The 24329-nt window shown below is 35.8% G+C and overlaps 1 protein-coding gene across 2 annotated transcripts in view; it reads left to right on the forward strand.

Annotated features, from left to right (window-relative positions):
* Window positions 1-24329, forward strand: part of gnao1a (guanine nucleotide binding protein (G protein), alpha activating activity polypeptide O, a) — a 180779-nt gene that overhangs the window by 29105 nt on the left and 127345 nt on the right. For both annotated transcript variants that reach the window (XM_056477867.1, XM_056477869.1), the window contains exon 3: window positions 17651-17792. In XM_056477867.1, coding sequence (XP_056333842.1) covers window positions 17651-17792 — 142 coding nt within the window. The remainder of the gene's footprint in view (window positions 1-17650; window positions 17793-24329) is intronic.

Raw genomic sequence — 24329 nt, forward strand, 5'->3', positions numbered from 1 at the left:
GTCATCACCGGTGTGACATTGCGCCACGACATGGATTTTCTAATACCGTCAATACCGTAATAAATCAATTATGCGCCTTGAACGGCTGCATTTACATCATTAATAGCTAATTCTAAGTAATAAGGCATTCTATTTTCTTCAAACATTCAGTTGTGGTCTGAATACATGTTTTTATACTACAGGGCTCGAAATTGCAACCATTTTGGTCGCATGAGCACCTGAAATTTAATCTATGCGCACTCATAATATATTTGGGAGCATTTGTGTGTCTGAATATAATGGTTGTAGTGCAATCTGATTAGATTTTTTCTCTAAAAACTTACTGAATCGCTCTACCCTGCTGCTGTATTGGTTATTAGCTGTCAGTCACTCAACGCTTCCTGCTGTCAGATAACAGGGAGCTTTTGTTACTGCAGGAAATGCAAACGGCTGAAGAGTGAAAAGTGCACAGGTTTGCAAACCTCACCTAAAGTTATAATAATAATAATAATGGCGCAGATGACAGCGATCATGACATGAGGTAAATGTTGATCCGCCAGCTGAGATCAATCGAGTGTTTTCGGAGAAGGTGCCCGAATCTCGATGCGTTGGATTCACCGCGTGTTCAGCGCAAATGTCCGCTAAATATAGAAGAAACTCACCTTTACTAAGTTTACACTGAAATTACGGCTCGTAACAAAGAGCGGAATTGCGCTGGTGGTCATCGCGAGAATCCTGCTCTGTCTGCTCATAAATTGGTGCGGCTGACTCGCCTGCTTTATTCCACCAACACAGAGAAATGAAATCAGCTCATAACGAGACTGAGCATTTACAATGACCCAAACCGAAACTTTTAAAGAGTGATAGAAGTGAGACTTTCTTTTGTCCGTTCTTCCTTGAGATGTATATTATTTTGCTATTGAAAGTAATACCATGATATTATACCGTCACCGTTCAAAAGATGAAAAATACCGTGATATTAATTTTAGGTCATATCGCCCACCCCGAGTGACATAATCAGAATTCAGAAATACCTTAAGGACTGTCCAGTGCTCCGGCAAGCTCAGTTTATTGGTCATAAATATTTCATTCATTCATTCATTTTCCTTTGGCTTGGTCCCTTTATTCATCAGGGGTCACCACAGTGGAATGAACGGCCAACTTATCCAGCATATGCCATTTTACACAGCGGATGCCCTTCCATCTGCTACCCAGTACTGGGAAACACCCATACTGTACACTCACACACACTACGGGCAATTTTATTTATTCAATTCACCTATACTGCATGTATTTGGACTGTGAGGGAAACCACACCCATAGACTCTCATTCACACACATACACTACGGCCAGTTTAGCTTACCCAATTCGCCTATTGCGCATGTCTTTGGATTTGTGGTGGAAACCTTGAAATTCTATTCATATCGCAACAGCTAAACTTAATATCGCATTGTCAGATTTTGTCCAATATCGTGCAGCCCTAATTTATATCTTAATTAATACCTTTTATGGTGTTGTAACCTTAGTAATGTTGTAAAAAACATATAATTCAGTAAAATCCTTAAACACCGTAAAAGGAAAATGCAAAACAATCCTCTATTCCTCTTTTTAAGCAAACTGAAGAATGTTAAGCATCAAAAATATGTTAAACTTAATAAATTAATATATTTTTGTAAATGTTTTAATATTTATTTACTTATTTATTCTTAAACATGTAAATGCAGAGATGCACTCTAATTAATGATTACAAAATATGGGGCTTTGGCATCACAGAAATACTGGAACTATTGTTCCCAGAAATACCTGTTTTCAAACATGTTCACACCACGGAATTAATAGCATTTACTTATTATCATTCTTTTCTCAGACTCTATTGTTTGCTGATATAATCTCTTATCTAACATTTTGTTCTCAGTCATTGCAAAACCCACAACGCACAACTAAAGTCAACTGATCATTGGGTCCTCCATCCTCCATTTATTAATGTTGTTGAATCCTGTGCTAAAACGAAAGAACGTTTAGCTGGCTTATGTCACATCAAAGTTTCCTGCTTACAGCACATATATAACCAGAGAAATGTGCCCAGGGGGAAATCTAGGTTCCTGTAACTGAGTTCTTATAAAATCCTGGTACAAAAGCCCTAATAGCCCACTTCTTTATCTGGAAAGACTCCTTATGTCACAAGTATAAGAGAGGTTTGAAAATGTTATTTATGTAGACAAATGGGATTTTCCACCCAAAATGCCCATCCTGATACAGAGTTTATTTTGGCAAACTAAATGTCCATGTGAACGTGTGTTTGTAAAATGTGTACCTTGAATAGACTATGAATTGTGTTCTTCTACCAAATGTATAAATGTTAAATTTCATACATTGGAAACAGGATAAATAGTGGATAAGGAAATGTCTCAAAATGTCATACATGGCTTAATATAGCAATCCCGTTCTGCATTTTGATTGGAAATTTGATTGCTAATGCCCATAAAATGTAATTTTATAACTACATGCACAAAAGGACAGTCATTATTTATCACTAGTCTGAGGGTGCTGAGCTTTGGGATATACATTTAAATGTACTCATCATTTACATTTTTGCAAATCTGAAATACATTACTTATAGGGTATGTTTTGTTGTAGCTTTATACATATCTTTCTTGTACACATCTACAAAAAGACAGGGCTTGCCATACAGATCACCTAGTAAATCTTTAACCTAAACTCTTCCTTAAACCCAATAATGTTTTTAAAAGCAAACGTGAGAGAGAAGTGCATCCATCCATGTAGTTTTACCATGATTTTACATAGCTTATTCTCATTTGTATAATCATGCTTCACTGGACTCATACCCAAGCTTTCTGCATCACAAGTACAAAACCGTACAAAATGACCAGCAAACTGACCACATCAGAAAATGTGTCCATATGGAGATAGAAAAGGGAAGCAAACGTATTTAATTAAAATCATAGACACTGTTAAGTTGTTTTGTGATATTTATTAAGTAAGTACGGCAAGAACTGCATAGTTGGGTTAGGTATCGTTTGGGGTTATTTCGATATCGATACTTTTAAAAAGGTACCGGTGCCAAAACGTTGCCTGAACCAATACTTTTGAGCCACAAAATTATGGTGGATAACTCTAGAAAACTTTATAATTTATATTTGACAAAATAAATTGTTCAATCAAAATTATTACAAGAATTTTTAAGTTTAAAGTATGCTAAACGTCAACATGGTGATGTGACATTAATCAGGCAAACAATTAGACTACTGATGTCCATGTAATTGTGAAAGTGCCAGATGATGTCTGAAAGCTGTCAAAGACAGTGTTTTTTCTCTGCCTTTAAGATGATTCCATGTGTCCTCAAATGTTCCATTAAGTTTAACGTGTTTCCCCCCTTACACGCAACTTTTGTAAAGCATCTGCTGCACATTGCTGGGTCAATTTTTGCTTGTAAAAATATAGCCATACTTCAGAAGGCATAGTTTAAGCAAATTTGATGAATGCAACGGAAAGACAGGAGTAGGAAATGTTGTAATGTTAACTTGACAGATAAACAAGACTCAGCAATGTGTGTGGAAATGAGGTGTCTTTATAGTCCAGGTAATGAATCAGTGATGAGTTTCAGCTGTGTTTGTCATCAGGGAAAATAAGAGCAGGTGTGTGTGTGTGTATGTGTGAAGTGCATGACAGGATTTGTTGTCCATTTGCTGGCAAATTTTGTTGTTGACCGTAACAATTGGTTATATACAGTTGGAATTATTAGCCCCCCTGAATTATTAACCCCCTGTTTTTTTCCCCAATTTCTGTTTAATGGAGAGAAGATTTTTTCAACACATTCCTAAACATAATAGTTTTTAATAACTTATTTCTAATAATGAATAATTTTATCTTTGCCATGATGACAGTGCTTAATATTTTACTAGATATTTTTCAAGACACTTCTATACAGCTTAAAGTGACATTTAAAGGCTTAACTAGGTTAATTAGGCAAGTCATTGTATAATGATGGTTTGTTCTGTAGACTATGGGAAAAAAATTGCTTAAAGGGGCTAATAATTTTGACCTTAAAATGTTTTTATTTTATTTTTAAAACTGCTTTTATTTTAATAAATGAAAATAAAACAAATAAGACTTTCTCCAGAAGGAAAAATATTATCAGACATCCTGTGAAAATTTCCTTCCTCTGTTAAACATCATTTGGCAAACATTCAAAAAAGAGGGGCCTAATAATTCTGAGTTCAACTGTAGGTTTCGGTGAAATTTGAAATTTGACACTGAAGTCTGAAATTTTTGTATGTGTTTTTTTTTTTTTTTAGTATTCAAATCCGATAGATTAATCACGCACACAAACCTTGCAAAGTAATATCCAGTCCAATGCGTATTAATTAATCCTCTTAATCAAAGAGCTGCAGGATTATCTTGACATATTTAAAGTTTACTTTAGGATGTTCATTGCTCAGTTTGATGCTAGCGATACTGGAACCACATATTAAAAACCAAGAGACTGGCAGCTTGTCTAAGGTACGGAAACACAGACAGACACAAGCAAACAGACACATGCACACACACACATTTTATGCTGTGTCTTCATAGTCCACAATTTGCTTTGTTTTGCAAGACCAAGTGGATGAGTTTCTTGACGAATTTTGGATTTTGTTTTCCGCTTGTACGGTGACACTGAATTCGTCACCTTAGAATTATAAGGTTGTATCTGACAGTTTTGTCAAAATTTTGTTATTGACATAATCTTATTAAATGACAACTTATTTACATTATGGGATGTTTTTTTTATAAGTTGTTTACATTTTAAGACTTTTTATTTAAAAACCAAATGTTACACATATACTGTTTGCTATGGAATGCAAAAACTTTGAAGCTCAATATCTCAAAATTCAATAATTCAGAACACAGATAGAACCTTTTAATTCCAAGATGATGAATTGTCAAAACACAGCTCAAAATGACTTTTCGAATGCAAAAAATAGAAAAAATCTAACCTGATTCGAATATTTTTAAGACAGATGAAATTTTCGGAGGCAGAGAATAACCTTTAGTGTGAAAAGAAACAACTTATTGGCATCATATTTCCTTGTAGCGTTAATTTAACCTAGAAACAGCACTCAAACGTATGTTTAAGTTGTTTAAGTGCTTTTTTGCAGTTAAAAAAAATAGGCTGAAGCATGTCTTTCCAGTGAGCCTGTCGAAAAACACATATTAGTAAAAGAACTTTGAACTAAATCTGACTAAATGACTCTGCTCTCCATTGCACTACACATGCTCGTAATACTGGTGAATTCTGTGGTGATTTGTCTCTTTGTGCGAATAAGATTGAGTGTACTCAAGCCGAGTTACAGGTCACAAAGCACAGTTGGTGATTGTGTAATAACCTCAGCAGGAGCTCATGCTGGCCAGACCCTCCACCTCTCAGGACACACACACACACACATAAACACACACCTCACAGATAGCCTCGAGACGTGGGAAATGAAAGTCTTCATGCATGAATGCCAGAAGTTTTCCAATCTGAGATGATCCTTTCTCTCTCTCTCTCTTCTTTAATGAGCTGTTCTATAATAAGTTCATCTGAAGGAAAGGTTGCTGTAATGATGTCTCTCCTCCGCCCACATGCTGGCTTCCAGAGATCAGGCCATATCAGAGGAGAGGAGAAGATGAAAATGAGTGTTAACCTCACACAAACTTATAAAGACACCCCTCATCTTGTCTCTACTCATAACAAGTCTTCATCATCCCTTTTCTTATGTGTGGATCCTGGAGCTTGTTCCCTGAAGCTTGAAAAAGTTAGCTTGACAGGCGTTTCTAGTTTTCTGGTGGTTTTTGATCTACAATAGGCAATAAGGTGAACTTTCTTTTTTATTTTTGTGGCTGGGGTTATTGTGGAGTTAAATTTGGTCAATATAGTGACGCATACAATTCATTGTTGCAATTCAAGAGAAATATTTATGTTCAGTTTTGTTAGGCGTTTTTACATAAACTTTAGGCCTGAATGATCGATCGTTTTAAACCATAATTGCAATTTGAAAGGGTTCGATTTTCAAATCACAAAATCTGACATTATTTTGATGCATTATCGAATATGTAAACAATCTTATGGTTTTTGAAAGTTCTGACAGTTCTTAAGCACATTATCCTGAATGATGTGAAAATTGTAACACAATCTAAATGTGAAGTATCAATCTATCTATCAATCAATCAATCAATCAATCAATCTATCTATCTATCTATCTATCTATCTATCTATCTATCTATCTATCTATCTATCTATCTATCTATCTATCTATCTATCTATCTATCTATCTATCTATCTATCTATCTATCTATCTATCTATCTATCTATCTATCTATCTATCTATCTATCTATCTATCTATCTATCTGTCTATCTATCTATCATCTGTCTATCTATCTATCTATCTATCTATCTATCAAGATTTTATATATAATTGATTTAATTGAATTTAAAATACTGTAGTTATTTTCATAATTTGTCATGACAAACTGACAACTTTATTGGAAAGAATGGCAACATTATTTAAGAGGTTTTAAATAAACTGTTGCAAAGTGTACTGTACTTTGTGATTATGATTGGTCATTCTTTGGTGCTGTTAAAACCATCACATCAGCCTTGTAGCTCTTTTATTAAATGGTAGTAAATCATGTTTTGAATTGCATCTGATAGATTAATCACAGTTAGATTTTATTTTCTCCAAATCATACTTACAATTATGTACACTACCTGACAAAAATCTTGTTGTCGATCCCAGTTGTAAGAGCAACAAATAATAACTTGACTTCTAGTTGAACATTTGAAAAAGTGGCAGAAGGTAGATTTTTCTGATGAATCATCTGTTGAACTGCATGCCAATCATCACAGATACTGCAAAGACCTATTGGAACCTGCACGGACCCAAGATTCTCACAGAAATCCATCAAGTTTGGTGAAGGAAAAATCATGGTTTGGGGTTACATTCAGTATGGGGGTGTGTGATAGATCTGCAAAGTGGATGGCAACATCAACAGCCTGAGGTTTCTAGACATTTGTGCTGCCTATTACATTACAAACCACAAAAGAGGGCAAATTCTTCAGCTCCTTTTCATACTTCAGCCTCCACATCAACGTTCCTAAAGCAAAGAAGATCAAGGTGCTCAAGGACTGGCCAGCCCAGTCACCAGAGATGAACATTATTGAGCATGTAAGATGAAGGGCGGGCCATTGAAGATGAATCCATAGAATCTTGATGAAGTCTGGGAGTCCTGCAAGAATGCTTTCTTTGCCATTCCAGATGACTTTATTAATAAGTTATTTGAGTCATTGCAGAGATGTATAGATGCTGTCCTCCAAGCTCATGGGAGTCATACACAATATTAATTCTTTTTCCACTGCACCATGACTATATTCTATACTGTACATTATTTCTGTTAAGTGACGAGACTTTTGTTTAAGCGTAGTCAGACCTTACTGTCCTAAGTAAATTATTAAAAATCAAGGCACGATCATATTTTATTTTGGTAAAACAAGCGTAATCTAGAGGTCTTTGCCTTTCATGTAAACTACTTCCTATACCAAATGATCAACCGATACCAAATGATCAACTAACCTTCCATTCAAAAGGCCAATTATGTAAATTTGTGTCGTTTTATTTAGAGAACCTTTTAAAAGTTTTGGATTTTATGATAAATTTAGTAAATTTCAATTAAAATTATTAATCGCTAAATACATTTAATGCATCTCATTGAATACAAGTCTTTGAAAGATAAACACATCACAATATAAGTAATCTCCTATCCTAATAGCGACATATAATGTGTAGCACGATATAACACAATTTCTATACATTCAATTAATTAATTGTTAATATAAATTGACCACATGTAAGAGACTAATTCTTTTTACATTATAGTTTAGATTCGACTTTTTTTGTCATTGCATATGTTCAAGTACAAGGCAACGAAATGCTGTACATTTTAAAGTATATACTCAGAAATGTGCTTATTTATATGTGATCATTTCTCGCTCTATTTAGAACTACAGGGCAAATGTTTGATTAAATGTAGAACTATAAAATAAATATTATTAAAATGTAAAACACTATTCAAAAAAGGATTAGGTCCAACGTAAAAAAATATTTCTAAATAAAATCCAAAATGTAAATATTGCAACTGTCTCACAATGCTTTTATTCATGTTTCCTATTGTTCATGTTTGTAATATTGAACTCTTTTAAATTATGAAATAATCACCATATTACCGTAAACAATGTATTTTTTTGACATCATGAAAATAAACGATAGAGCATAATACACAAGGAACACATTTTATGATTAACTTTTTATTTTGTCTATATGATGTACACTATATTGTACACAGCCCTAATGTAGTGTATTATAAAACAGCATCACTAATGCAAAACTGATCGCACATTTAACAAATTTAAAGAAATTAACAATGCTTGTTAAAGCTATCAATGGAAGTATTTTTAAATGTTACCAAGAAAATGTAGCTTTTTATCTGTTGGGGTCTGGCTCTATTAGTGTTAAAGACATGTTTAAGAGTATAAACAGTCCTAAACTGAGCCATATGTGTATATTTATGTGTATATATATTTGAAGACACCCATGAGGAAGTGGTTAAAGATGTATATACATCTATCTATATGTGCATATAATGCTATCTGTTCTGTTTATATTACTGTCCAGTGTCGTGTCGGTGTCTGACCATAAAATCAGCTTAGAGCTGAGATGCATACTAGGGCTTGCACAGCGTCAAAATTTTACTAGTCAACTAGCTGTCACGAAGAGTAGTCAGCTACTTGACATTTCCATATTCACCTTATGTTGTTTCTGTCACATCCAGCGCTGTGTTCACAGTAACTTTGACTAGACAGAATCCCATCGATGAGCTGAAAGCACACATATTTTCATTGCCAGATTCATGCATTGTCATGTCTGCGCTAAAACAGTCTCTTCCCATTTGCATGTGTTTCTCAGTTTTAGAATGGTTTTCATCAGTTTGAGCTTGAGCTCCATATTGTTTATAAAAGCCAAGTGGAAAAATAACTTTTGCACGTACTAAAAGTTTGAAAAAGTTGTTTATGACCTTAATTATTTTTTACATAAGAGCGGGTGCAGCCATTGGAACCTTATTGGCTCAAATTCTGGTCTCATTCACTTACACTGATATTTTGCCATAATAAACAGCTTGCTATGCTAATTGATGTTGAAAACCTTTTGGAAAAGTTCACTATTGCTAGTAGACGATTTCAGACTATGGCATCGTTGGTCAATGGTGATTGTGTAACTAGTAGGTGTGGCTCTGAGGCTCCGCCTTCTTTTTTATGGAAATCTTATTTGGTTCATATTGGAATGGATCATTTTTATTAAAGACACTCTTTCCGTTTTTAATACTGTAAAGTATCTTACTTTGTATTTTAATATTAATATATTGTATAAAGAGTTCTATAAATAAATGTGACTTACTAATTTGCAAAACTAGTGTGGTGACTTAGTCACACAAAAAAAATCAGATTTTTTTTTATTACTCACCCTTATGTCGTTCCAAATCCCTGAGGCCTTTGTTGTTCATTGGAACACAAATTAGGATATATTAGATGAAATCCGAGAGCTCCCAGCAACAGTCCCATCTTATTCAGAGTCTATAGAATTACCAAAAATATACTGAAAACAGGCTTTATGTCTTCAGTGGTTCAATAGGAATATTATCAAGCTACAAGAATACTTTTGTGTGGACATAAAACAAAAATAACGACTTTAGTCAGCAATTTCTCTTCAGTGTCAGTATAGGGCACGTATTCATGGGAGCACTGTATATCCAGGGAACTAGGGTATACAATGGTACACAGTGTTTTTGTGAACATTTGCCCTTTACTCACACTGAGAAAAGGAAATTGTTGATTAAAGTCATTATTTTTGTTTTATAAGCTCACGAAAGTATTCTGATTTTTGATATTTTTCTCGACTTTAAATGACTTGCTGCTTATGGGTAGTGTGAGGGCTCTTGGATTTCAGCTCAAATATTTTAACTGGTGTTCATAAGTAAGACAAAGGTCTCTGGGGTTTGGATTGACACAACGGTGAGTCATTAAAAACATCATTTTCATTTTTGTGCGACTAATTCTTAAATATAATTTTTTTCCTAATTTAATTTTATTCTTTCCTATGATGGGTTGCAGCTGGAAGGGTCTTGTCCCACTATGTGGACTTAGCTGGTTTTGACGCAAAAGAAAATTTACCTTGTTAAAAACCAAAGAATTGTCTAAAATGACATTTTTGAAAAAAAGGGTATTTTATTTACTAGCTAATAACCTTTTCATTACCTATAAAATGAAACTAATTACAGAAGCCTGACAGAAAATGCTCATTTAAAAGAAAAGAGATCTTACGGATCTAGAGGGTTTTGCATCTGAACTCTTCATATTTTTTAAAACTTTGTATAGCTGCAAAAAACCTGATTAACGTATTTAATTGAGTTAAAGTAATAAAAAAACATTGGTTGTCATTTCATTCAGTGTAAATGTGCAGCTTTTATGCAAACAAACACATCAGTTATCAGATGCTTTCTTAGCTGCTGTTTTTTCACCTCTGTAATTTTATGCTAACTGTTATTGAAAAGAAACTTGCAGCACTTAATTTCAAATTCATCCAAAGGCTTCAGCAGTGTACGCATACTTCGCAATGTCATAATTTTGCTGATAACTCTGTACAAGTTCTCAAATATTTTGAACGTCTTCAATAACTTTTAAACGAAAAATGAAAGAGAAACTTCTTGTTAGCATATCAGTGTTTATGTCAATACTAAACATTCCAGCTTTGCACAATTCCCTTCTTGACAAGTAGTTGCTGGACTGAAGATGTCCACTAGTAGTAAAATTAAATGATTAGTCTGTACAAACCCCTAAAACCCCCCACACAGGAGACTTTACTCTAGCCCACAGGTGTGGAAACCTATTTGGATCTGCACATCTGTGACTGTGCGGTATGTGTGTTTGTGTTAGTGTCAGGCCCTTGGTCTTTGCCAGGTCGACTGGAATAGGAGCCTGGAGTGAGAGTCTACTTTCAGTGTCTCACATTTGAAACAGATCAATGTTTCCGTCCTCCCTTGTGAATCAAAAACCGATGTCCTTATTTATATTGCGACTTTCAAAAGACCCTAAACATTTGTTATTTTTATCACCTGAATTATTTAGTGGTCATCTGAGAAATGTGAAAGGATGCGAGTGATGGACGGGCATAGAGAGAGCGAGTTTCTGGGAATGGCCATGTAATTTTATCATCTAACCGATTCCATTGGTTTTCTAGCACCAGCTGTTGTTGGAGTAGAAGCTTGGATTACTCATAATGGAAACGTATGAAGGCATTTGACAAATAAAGAAGTCATTCTAGTGCCGCCAAAGTGACGTTTCTCCCCTCCCAAATGAATCATTCTTAAACTCCATTTAGCTACGATTACTTTAAATAACGGTTGAATCATGATTGAAGTGATTGAGAAAATAATAATGATCAGTTTATTTATTAATCAAGCCCAGATAAGATTGTTTACAGAAGTCAAGGATTTATTTGATTGCATCTTAACTAGTGTTTTTATAATGTAAATCCATTATAATAGAAGCACAAGAAAATGTGTAGTTTAGTACCTACTAGAACTGTTTATAGGGATGTTGTGGTAATTAATTATGATTATGTCTGCAATTTACGACCAGAAGCTGTGAATGAGTCAAAACCAAACGCTATGCATTGCATCTTGTATTTAAAGGCACATTAATAATAAGGAATAATATATATAGTTGAAGTCAGAATTATTAGCCCCCCTGAATTATTAGCCACCTGTTTATTTTTTCCCCCAATTTCTGTTTAATGGAGAGAAGATTTTTTCAACACATTTCTAAACATAATAGTTTTAATAACTCATCTCGAATAACATAGCTTAAAGGGGCTAATAATTTTAACATTATAATTGTTTTTAAAAACTGAAAAAGCTGCTTTTATTCTAGCTCAAATAAAACAAATAAGATATACAAATAAGACATTAACAGATATAATATTATCAGATATACTGTGAAAATTTCCTTGCTCTGTTAAACATAATTTTGGAAATAAAAAAATAAACAAAATCTATATATATATATATATATATATATATATATATATATATATATATATATATATATATATATATATATATATATATATATATATATATATATATATATATATATATATATATATATATATATATATTAGGGGTGGGCGGTACACCGGTGTCATAGTCATCACCGGTGTGACATTGCGCCACGACATGGATTTTCTAATACTGTCAACACCGTAATAAATCAATTATGCGCCTTGAACGGCTGCATTTACATCAATAATAGCTAATTCTAAATAATAAGGCATTCAATTTTCTTCAAACATTCAGTTGTGGTCTGAATACATGTCCTTATACTACAGGGCTCGAAATTACAACCATTTTGGTCGCATGAGCGCCCGAAATTTTATCTATGCGCCCTCATAATATATTTGGGAGCATTTGTGTGTCTGAATATAATGGTTGTAGTGCAATCTGATTTGATTTTCTCTAAAAACTTGCTGAATCGCTCTACCCTGCTGCTGTATTGGTTCAAATTAGCTGTCAGTCACTCAACGCTTCCCGCTGTCAGATAACAGGGAGCTTTTGTTACTGCAGGAAATGCAAACGGCTGAAGAGTGAAAAGTGCACACGTTTGCAAACCTCACCTAAAGTTATAATAATAATAATAATGGCGCAGATGACAGCGATCATGACATGAGATAAATGTTGATCCGCCAGCTGAGATCAATCGAGTGTTTTCGGAGAAGGTGCCCGAATCTCGATGTGTTGCATTCACCGCGTGTTCAGCGCAAATGTCCGCTAAATATAAAATCTAACACTGTACACATCATCGCCAAAGAAACTCACCTTTACTAAGTTTACACTGAAATTACGGCTCGTAACAAAGAGCGGAATTGCGCTGGTGGTCATTGCGAGAATCCTGCTCTGTCTGCTCATAAATTGGTGCGGCTGACTCGCCTGCTTTATTCCACCAACACAGAGAAATGAAGATCAGCTCATAACGAGACTGAGCATTTACAATGACCCAAACCGAAACTTTTAAAGAGTGATAGAAGTGAGACTTTCTTTTGTCCGTTCTTCCTTGAGATGTATATTATTTTGCTATTGAAAGTAATACCATGATATTATACCGTCACCGTTCAAAAGATGAAAAATACTGTGATATTTATTTTTGGTCATATATATATATATATATATATATATATATATATATATATATATATATATATATATATATATATATATATATATATATATATATATATATATATATATATGAATTATTAGCCCATTTAAGATAATTTAATAATAATAATCTGCTTGGTTAACCTAATTAATCTAGTTAAACCTTTAAATGTCACTTTAAGCTGAATACTATTGTCTTGAGAAAAATCTAATAAAATATTATTTACTGTCTTCATGGCAAACATAAAAGAAATCAGTTATTAGAGATGAGTTATTAAAACTATTATGTTTAGAAATGTGTTGGGAAAAATCTTCTGTCCGTTAAACATCTGCTTGAAATGAAATAGGACCTCATTGGTTCTCTCAAATCGTACATGGAAGCTTAAATGATTACATTTGAATGCTGTAAATGATCTTAGATCATCAATGGTGATATGTGAAATGTCCAATATGTGATAATATTAAACAAACATGCCTTTACCAAAGACAGTTTACCTATTTTTATAAATATATCTATTTACATTTTGAGTAATTATCCCAGCTATCAATTTTAGACTGTAAAACATTTCTTTAAAGTTCCCATTAAGTTAACTATAACTTTAATATTTTTTAAATGTTCCTTGAATGTTCAAAACATCTTTTATATGAAATATTGACATTATTTTTTGGTAATATGAATATTGTTTAAAATATTTTTAAAGCAATTCTGTCTCATGTTATATTAATGTTTTCAGCACGTTATTTAAAACATTACTAGAACATTTCACCATAGTAAACACTATTAGAATGTTTTATTCACATTTTATTAATGTTTTCCCAACGTTTCCTATAAACATTAGAAGAAAGTTCCGGAAATGTTATTTTGATAACCTTGTGTGCTAGCATTTACACAACGTTTAAGGAATGCCAGTGAATGTTGTCGGAAAATTCCCTGTTAGATGGGAGAGTTTTGGGTAAACAGACTTTGTGACAACAAAGAAATCTCTCAGTCTTCTAGTTCAGAGTGACTGTGGGTGACTAAATTAGGACAGAATTTTCAGATTGTAGTGAACCTACCCTTTGATCATGTAAACACTGCAATGTTACTTTAAAAACATGTTAACCTAAACATATTACAGAATATTACTGCTTCTTTTATAAGTAAACGGCTTCAGAATTGTAATTTTACATGAAATGTTTTGGATGCAACTAAATACAATGGCAAGCTAATGATAGCAGGCAGTGACCTTTAGTGTTTGTGTGTGTGTATATGTGTGTGTGCACCAAGTGGTCAAAAATATACCCCCCCTCCCTAACACATGCTTCATCGCACCTCGCTCTTTGGCACCAGTCTAATAAACCAGTGTGATGTCTGGGTTAGCATAATGCCAGGCTTTGCCAGTCTGTCTGGCTTTTCTCATGCCACACTAACACCGTTTACTAAGACCATCCGAGCGCTGATGTGATAATTCATTGGCTTTAGCATTTAGGCCAGACGATGTCATTACGCCTCAAAACAAATGCATATAATGTGTGTCTATGTGTATATTATTCGCAAAGGGCCAAAGCCACAGGATCTAAAAATGACCCGCCGTCTTTCAGTATTACAGAACAGACAGATGTCCAAACCTAATTTCAGCTAAATCAATTGAATTAGGGGTTTCGGTCACAGGAGGACCAAGTGCCATTTGGGGGCCCCCTTTGTGGTTTGGCTCCAGTAGGTTCGTATTCTCTGTGAGAAACCAATCCCTTGCTGTTTTGAATGCTCTACTTTCCTCTGATCAAAGTCAGGCTTGCTGTCTATATTGGAAATGACACCATTTCACCAGTTCAAATATTAAATGTGAGAGGAAGTAAGGGTAAAGACATCAAACAAGAGGTGGTAATAATGTACAACATAGCATAAAGGACACCGCTGGCCAGAAAGGAGACACTGCAATCCAACACAGAAACACAACTGCACTTATTGCCATAATTCTCAAGACACAAAACTGCATCTTTAAACAGTTTCTCAATAGCCCAAAATGAAGATAAACCACTTTTCCCGTGCCGGGAGACAGTAGCTGATTGGTTATGCTGGCTACAGCAAATGTGGCAAGATGATGTAATGCTTACTTTTAGATTTCACATTAACACTGTTAGTGAATACATTAATCATTCCTCACCTTAATTGTACTATTTGGCATCAGGTAGTAAACATGAAGCTTTTGACGTGATTAGTTATGAATACTGCATAACTTTCATTTAATTCAAACAATGCAAACCTGAAGTATTTATCACGAGGATGTCTGTTTGGATGCGTCAACCAGACTTTAAAGTCCTTGATTGCTTTTTAACATAATTAACAACATAATGTGTTGGCGCACTTAAAACACTTAATTTTGACTGCGTGATGCATCAGGTATAATAAGTTACTGTAAATGTGCTGATCTAGCTAGGATTCGTTTGTGTTATTACTAAGATGGGAGTTTTTGTTTTCTGTAAGCGAGTGTTGCAGGAGGCTGCAAAACCTAATGCACTTAAAAAATAATGAAAAATATTAGGATTGTTTTAACATCATACATTTTTTCAGTTTTAAAATTAATAATAATAAAAATAATAATAATAAATAGATCACACCTCATCTTTCTGTTTATAAAATGAACCCCCCCCCCTCCACTGCCTTGATAAATGCAATCAAAGTTTGCTTAATTGCCATTTCAATTAATATATGTGTAACATGACTCCAGATCATGTTTTTATCATAATCTTTTTTCAGTTTTAAAATTAATAATACAAATATATAATAATAATAATAATAATAGATAGATTACACATAATTTTTTCTATTTATAAAATGTACACCCTCCCCCACCCCTACCACAGTTCTTCTTGAGCGTCAGTGAATATTTACACCGTTTGCATTAGTTGTGTTTGAGTCCCTCATTGACCTTTGTGTGGAAATATGGACCTCTAAATTATGCAGTCACTGCTGGAAGCAGGGGTGCCGCTAGCCACCACGAGCCCTCTAACTAGTGAAGAGCGGGTGGTGGAGGGGGGGGGGGGTGTCGCGAACGAAAGTGAAAGGGGGGGGGGGTGGTGCAGGTCAGTGGCCCTGGCTGGAAGGAGTTCATATATTCAGAAGCATATTTAGTAAATGGTTTTAAATGCTCAAGAGACTCAAAAACAACTACAGTCAAACATAAAATACTTGCTCATCATTTAGGATGCATCAGAAAATAAAACTGCAAATTTCTTAAAATGGCCTAAAGGTGCCATATAATGAAAATATGAATATACCCAGGCGTAGTTGAATATTAAGAGTTAAGTACATGGAAATGACATATTGTGATTTTCAAACACCATTGTTTTCTCATTCTCATTGTGTACAATCCCAGTGAAAAACAATCAGAACGAAAAAAAACACTGTCTGTCTCACAACGTTTCCTGCAAAATGCAGGATATACAGATTATACATTTTATGTGATGCACCGTGAATGAGCAAAATATAATATTTAGCCTATATTTAATCAACACAACTCAGGAGCAAGCTAGGTTACTCTTTTGGCATAAAGATAGCTCACTTTCTCCTTCTAGCTAAAATAAACTACTTCTCTATCACTGCAGTTGAAAAGATTTTTGCAGATGAAGTAGGATTCTTTCACACTTGTGTATTTCAAAGTACATCACACTGTGTGTTAGTGTCACACTGATATAAGCAGCTGAAGTGGCAGACTAGAGCTCAGTAATATTCATGACCCTTCCAAATATAATCAAAACCAATCATATCATATTAAAGCCAATTCCTATGGTTGGAAGTGGACCTGTAAAATGTTTCTGGAGAATTTTTGCACTTATCTAAGCAACAATTCAATATATTATATCAATGCATTCTATGGCACCTTTATATCTTGTTTAAATAAATAAATAAATATTAGAATATACAGTATCATTATATATGACCCTCTTGGCAGCATAAAATTGAGGAACTCTTAATTTAGAACATGAAAAATCTCATTTTTATTAAAGGACTTTGGTAATTACAGATATATTAATCGTAATAGCTATTAAGCAAACTTTGATTGCATTTATCAAGGCAGAAGAGCAGCAGTGAGACTTCCATAGAGACTTGAGCAGTCTGGTTGAAGCTGCCAGACAGAGATAACAGACATATTGCATCACTATCTGTACATGCTTGAACATCACTGTTTGCTTTTTATCTCCATCTCCATCCTTCCTCTGCTCTACCGGGCCAATAGACTGCCAGTCCAGAAAAGCCTGTAAAAAGAAGCGAAATAGACCATGATCCCTATCTGCTGGCTGGAATTCGCTTCCTCCAGCTAAGAGGAATATGTTCCAACATCCATAAACACCCTCTCTAATATGTCATCTTGTTGTGTGTGCAGGATTATCCATGAGGATGGATTCTCTGGTGATGATGTGAAGCAGTACAAGCCGGTGGTCTACAGTAACACCATCCAGTCCCTGGCTGCTATCGTGCGTGCCATGGACACACTGGGCCTGGAGTATGGAGACAAGGAGCGCAAAGTGAGTACAACAAAACCCCCGATAAACTCAAGTGCTTTATAAAGAGTCACATTCCTATGGTCTTTATAACCTTATGGATGGTGAGTGTAACACTTACAATCTGCAGCTATAAAGGGGTCCTATTATGCCCCTTTTTACAAGATGTAAAATTAGTGTCTTATGTCCCTAGAGTGTGTATGTGAAGCTTCTGTTCAAAATAACCCACAAATAATTTTTATTACTCTTTGAAACAGCACCTTTTAGGCTTTGATCCAAATGGTGCTGTTTTGGTGACTGTTGCTTTAAATTCAAATGAGATTGTGCTCTTGTCAAATTAGGGCGGAGCTACAAATGTCTATGCTTTAGCACAGCAATAAATAACAGGATATCTCTATGAAAAACTCTACATTTATAACGCATCTCAGTCGCTGACATTACCTTCAGCAGGTACAGTGCAAAAACGAATCATGGACGGCTGCTTCTCACTCAGGGCTCTTTATGCTAATGAGGGAAAGATCGTCACTAAGGGAGAATGCCAATTAAAGTGTTTCTGCAGACCATTTTATCAAGTGTGATTATATAAAACAGAATTAATCCAGCTTTACTATTAGAGGTTGGCTATATTCACACAATGTTTCCACACAACTGTGTTTAAACCCCTTATAAAAGTGATTTTTGCAGAATAGGTTCCCTTTAAATCATGGCCTAGAAATATGTAATATATGCGAGACAAATTTATAGTTTTCTGTGTAAGATGATCCAGGAGAATCAGATAACAATGGTCAATGATAGTGGCATGCGGGACAGAATTACAGTTCCTGTAGCAGCAACTCTTATCTATTAGACTTTTTATGGGAAGATTCCAGGTTCAGTGCAATTTATGCCCCTTACACGTCTTAAAGTCAAGTGAAAAAATGTATGAAAGGTTAATAGAAGGATGTGAGACAAAATTATATTGAAAATTATATTTTTAAAAATGATGATGATATAATAATAATAATAAGATAATAATAATAATAATAATAATAATGTTATATTTAATAACAATACAAATAATAATGATTTATGCCTTAACAATGCAATAATTATATAAATACTGTAATGTGTAAACCAAATATAGCAAATATTATAATTACAATTATACTGTATATAATGATTAAAAACTAGCTTGAAATAAACTGTACATGGTAACATATACACTCACTGGCCACTTAATTAGGTACACCTTACCAGTACCAGGTTGGACTCCCTTTTGCCTTCAGAACTGCCTTAATCCTTCATGGCATGGATTCAACTAGGTACTGGAAATAGTCCTCAGAGATTTATGTCCATATTGACATGATGGCATCACCCAGTTGCTGCAGATTTGTCGGCTGCACATCCATGATGCGAATCTTCCGTTGCACCACATCCCAAAGGTGCTCTATTGAATTGAGCTCTGGTGATTGGGGTAGGCCATTTGAGTACAGTGGACTCATTAGCCGCGTTTCCACTATCGCGCCTAAAGCGAGCGAGCCAGGGCGAGCCAAGGCCAGTCGCGTTTCCACTATCACTTACGGGGCGTAATCGGGCCAAAGCGGGGCTTCCTTGGGGCCAGCGCTGGCCTTTTTCGGCCCGCCGAATACCTTGGGCCAAGGAGGGCCAACTGGGGCTTCGGGGCGGGGTTACATACAAAGGCGGAGTTTTCCTGTCAGGTAAAGAGGAGACAAGATGCTTTCTTCCCTTATATTTGTTTTGCTATCGCGCTTGATCAACTCACTAAGAAGAAGAAAAAATGGTTAGCAGACAGTACTGGTCAGTTGAGGACACCAGGGCTCTTCTGAACATTTGGGCCGAGGAAAATGTTCAGAGGCAAATAGACGGCGTTAAATGCTGCCGAACTCGAATGTCCTTATCCAGGGATCGCTGTCTGGCCTTACACCAACAGACCACAAACAGTAAAAAAGCAATCGCTTCAGTGTTCTCCATCTTCCAGCTCTCGTAGTGATGCCAGGTTGTGTTTGTGGTTATAATTTGAGTTTTTTGTTCCCGCTGAAGTGGGCGGGTTGTGTGACGGGCTGTGTGACGTTTGATTCGGGGGACGTTCTGGGGGCGGTGTTTGCGTGACGCGCTGTGAGCAACTAGCCCGACAGTGGAAACGCGACATGATTTCAGCCTCATTTCTCAACCTCCCGGGCTATTGGCCCGGCCTGGCCCGATTAAAGCCCTGGCTCACACTGGCCCGATAGTGGAAATGCGGCTATTGTCGTGTTAAAGAAACCAGTCTGAGATGCTTCACGCTTTATGACATGGCATATTATCCTGCTAAAAGTAGCCATCAGAAGATGGGTGCACTCTAGTCTTAACCTCTTAAGGCCCAAGGTGTTTTTTTTACATGCCTTTTTTATTTCTCTTTGCTATTTGGGCTTATTGGAACCTAATTAGAATAAAAATCTAAGTATCATCTTTTAATAAAATGTACTTTTAGAAAATTTTTTTTTAACTAGCTTTGACTTACAGAAAGTAAAAACAACATATTTTTTCCCATTTTGGACAGTTAAAAATAGTGTTTGGGACATTTCATATGCTGCAAAATAGTTGCAGGATGACACTGTATGTCTGTAACAAAATATAAAACATTCAAAGTATTTTAAATAGCCACCTAAGAGCTAAAATGTGCTGTCCACGTATGTGGACACTCAAGCCCTAGGAGGATAAAGGGATGGACATGGTCAGCAACACTACTCAGGTAGGCTGTGGCATTGACACGATGCTCAGTTGGTATTAATAGGCCCAAAGTGTGCCAAGAAAATATCCCCCACATCATTACACCACCACTACCTGCCTAAACCATTGATACAAGGCAGGATTGATCCATGCCTTTATGTTGTTGATGCCAAATTCTGACCCTACCATCCAAATGTTGCAGCAGAAATCGAAATCCATCAGACCAGGCAACGTTTTTCCAATCTTTTGTTGTCCAATTTTGGTGAGCCTGTGTGAATTGTAGCCTCAGTTTCCTGTTCTTAGCTGACAGGAGCGGCACCTGATGTGGTCTTCTGCTGCTGTAGCCTATCCGCCTTAAGCTTGGATGTGTTGTGCATTCAGAGATGCTCTTCTGCAAACTTAGATTGTAACGAGTAGTTATTTGAGTTACTGTTGGCTTTTTATCAGCTGGAACCAGTCTGGCCATTCTCATCTGACCTCTGGCATCAACAAGGAATTTGCCCCCAGAGAACTGCCACTCACTAGATATTTTCTCTTTTTCTAATGATTCTCTGTAAACCCTAGAAATGGTTGTGCGTGAAAATCCCATTAGATTCGGAAGTTTCTGAAATACTCAGACTAGCCTGTTTGGCACCAACAACCATGCCACATTCAAAGTCACTTAAATCACCTTTCTTCCTCATTCTGATGCTCGGTTTGAACTGCAGCAGATCGTCTTGACCATGTCTACATGCCTAAATGCATTGAGTTGCTGCCATGTGATTGGCTAATTCTACATTTGCATTAACAAGCAGTTGGACAGGTGTACCTAATAAAGTGGCCGGTGAGTAAACGGTATAATGTTTTGGTAGTGTTTTAGCATAAACATTCATAGCTTTGTACACAACAGGTTAGTAAGAGATGTTTTTTTCACACTTCAATCATGTTAAAATTCACATGAACCGAAAGCTGTGAACCTTTTTTTTTTTTCAAATTCGTGATGCAGTTCATGGAGAAACGAAATATAAATTAGGAAGCAGTGGGCGTGGCTTGTTTTTTTTGTATTGCAAGCTGATTAGATGTTGTTAAGTAGGTATTTCATTTAGAAAGATCAGGACACAACAACCTAAAAGACATCTCCTCCTCACCATTTCTGTTTGTTGTCATGTCAAAACTGAAAGTTGGAGGGGCGTTGTTAAGTATGTTAACATGCACAGATGAATGTTCACCACAAAACTAGCAACGTGAGCTAACTAAGTCAATATAGTAGTGAGTTTTGGTTTCATGTGTATTGAATGTAAATTTTGGATTACGCTATTTTCTGCTGTGGATATAATGTTTATGCTGAAACATTGAGCTGATAATAATAGCCACAATTATTTCCATTGTAAGTAGCAGACTGTAACCTGGATGTTTACTAGACATTTGCAATTTTGTGGTTGATGCTTTATTGCAAGCATAAACTGAACCTGGATTTTTCCTTTTAATAAAAACATTCTTTATTGAAGACTCCAGTAATGTAATCTAAAGCAGCACCAGATGTGGTCAGACCACAGCATGTATCTTTTCTCTGCTAAACTCAAACTGTAAGTAAAGTGTTTATGTGCTGATAGGAAGCTTCAGGTTAAGATTTCTCTCCTAATGCACTCCATCAATGACAGTTTAAGACTCATAATCTCATCGTGCCCTTTCTCAACAGTTCTCGAACTTTAAAGTCAGTGTCAGTGAACTCATTGACCTTCAACGGCAAGCGACGTTTCATTTGAATCAAACCAGTGCTATCAATATAGAATGAACAGTCCTCTGAAATATCCAGCAGCCATCGATTGAGATATTTTCTCTTGTGAGAAATAGGACGCGTCTTCATTTCCAGGTTGAGTTACATCTCAGGAAGCTGACCTTGAAGGTCATCAGATCTTTTTTATCTAATAAGAGAGCTTATAGATAGTGATGCTCCATAATGGGTTTCAATGTGACTGCTGTGTCTACAGTCAATCTTCAGATTTTTTTTCCTTATGTTTTTTTTGGAGTGAAGTGGCACAATGTGGCCCAGGCTGGTTTTAGCTGGTCGACCAGCCTGATTTTAGAGGGGTTTTGGCCATTTCTATGCATTTCCAACCTGGTCTTAGTTGGTCATTTTCCAGCCTTAACCAGCCTGGTTTAAGCAGGACATAGCTGGTTTTGACTGGGCTTCCAGCCTGGCTAGGCTGGTCAAGCTGGTTTTAGTTGGTCATCTCCCAGTCTGACCAGCTAAGACCAGGCTGGAAATGTCTGGAAACCAGCCTGGAAATAGCAAAAACCCCGCTAAAACCAGGCTGGTCGACCAGCTAAAACCAATACAAAACATGAAGCTTCAGTAGCCAAGAAGTCATTTGTAGTTTCATCTTTTCGATGACTTCATGCACATCATTTTTGAAAGAAAGTTGGTTGGGAAGCAAATTGTAGTCTGACGTGTTTTTTTAATATTTAATATTTTGCATATCGTGCAGTCAGTATCTGGTATAACTTGTGCTGAGCTCAAAATATACCTTTAATTATAACACAATTGAAGAGTTTAGATGCAAAAACCCTAAATGCGGTCTGAAATTTTCCTCTAAAATTAGTATTTTTATCAATCTCCTGTGTGTATATTCAGGAATATCACTTTTTTTTTAATAATTACTTTTTAGGGGTTTTTGACCTTTATTATGACAGGACAGTAGAGATTTCAGACAGGAAAGCATTGGGAGCAGAGAGAGGGGAAGTATCGACAAAGGACCTCGAGCCGGAAATCCAACTCGGGTCGCCGTGAGCACGTCGGTGCTATATGTCGGCGCACAATACCATTAGGCTATTGGCGCCGACAGGAATATCGCTTTTATGGCAAAGAATAAGTCCTTTTCTTGGTCTTTAAAGTAAAATATCTCAATATAAACAAAGAAGGCTAAGAAAAACAATTATTTAACTCTTTAATTAGCTTAAATATTAAACAGAGTAATGCTCAAATGTACTCAGACGTTCTACATAGATCCTGCACAGTTGAATATTTCCATATGTGCTAAGGTATGTCTGTTGTCAATAGAGCAAATGATCATAATGTGTGAGCTATACAGTATCAGATGTGTGCAAGATGTTTTTAAAGTAGCATACAGTTGTGTTTTGCACACAGTTTTATGCAAGCATATGTAGCACAACATGATGTAGCCTATGTAAACCCTAATTCTCTGATCACCAACACACATTCCCACAAACTCTTTAGGTCTGTGTTCCTTCAGGTCGAGAACGCTGTTTAAATCTATGGTGTGAAGCTTTTATTGGAACTGCGCTGTCAACAATCTATCCTCTATAGATGCCTTTCTTTTATCCTCTGGTTCATGCTGTTCTGTGTTCTCAGCTTCCCGCTTTTCCCTCTCCATCTTTGTATGCAAAGGCGCCTCTCCTCCATATCTGCTCTTCTCTTTCACAAATCTGGCCCTGTTGCTATGGCGACCTCTTGTTTTGCCTCCCTCTCAACACATTCCACAAGTGCGTGTCCATGGGCAATGTCACCCGCGTGCTGTCTGTGCGCCACTGAAAGACTCATGTGACCATTCACCCAGTGTGTGTGAGCAGAATGAAGAGTGAGCCACACCTCTCGTCCAGAGCTGTTCCAAAACATAGACAAATGCCTGCTGACGACATGCACCCTACTTATTTTAAATCATCTACAGGGAAAGACTTAAATTGTAAATTAGGTTTTTAGGGACATTATTAGTTTTGCAGAGATGCAATGGCAAAAATACATGGCTCTTACAAAATGGTAGTCTAAAATGATATTATTATATTATATAATGTTATATAATTTTGCAATAGCTTTGAATAAACAAATTATAATACAAATTATTTTAACACTGA

This window comes from Danio aesculapii, chromosome 18 (genome assembly GCF_903798145.1).
Source record: "Danio aesculapii chromosome 18, fDanAes4.1, whole genome shotgun sequence".
NCBI classification, from domain to species: Eukaryota; Metazoa; Chordata; class Actinopteri; order Cypriniformes; family Danionidae; genus Danio; species Danio aesculapii.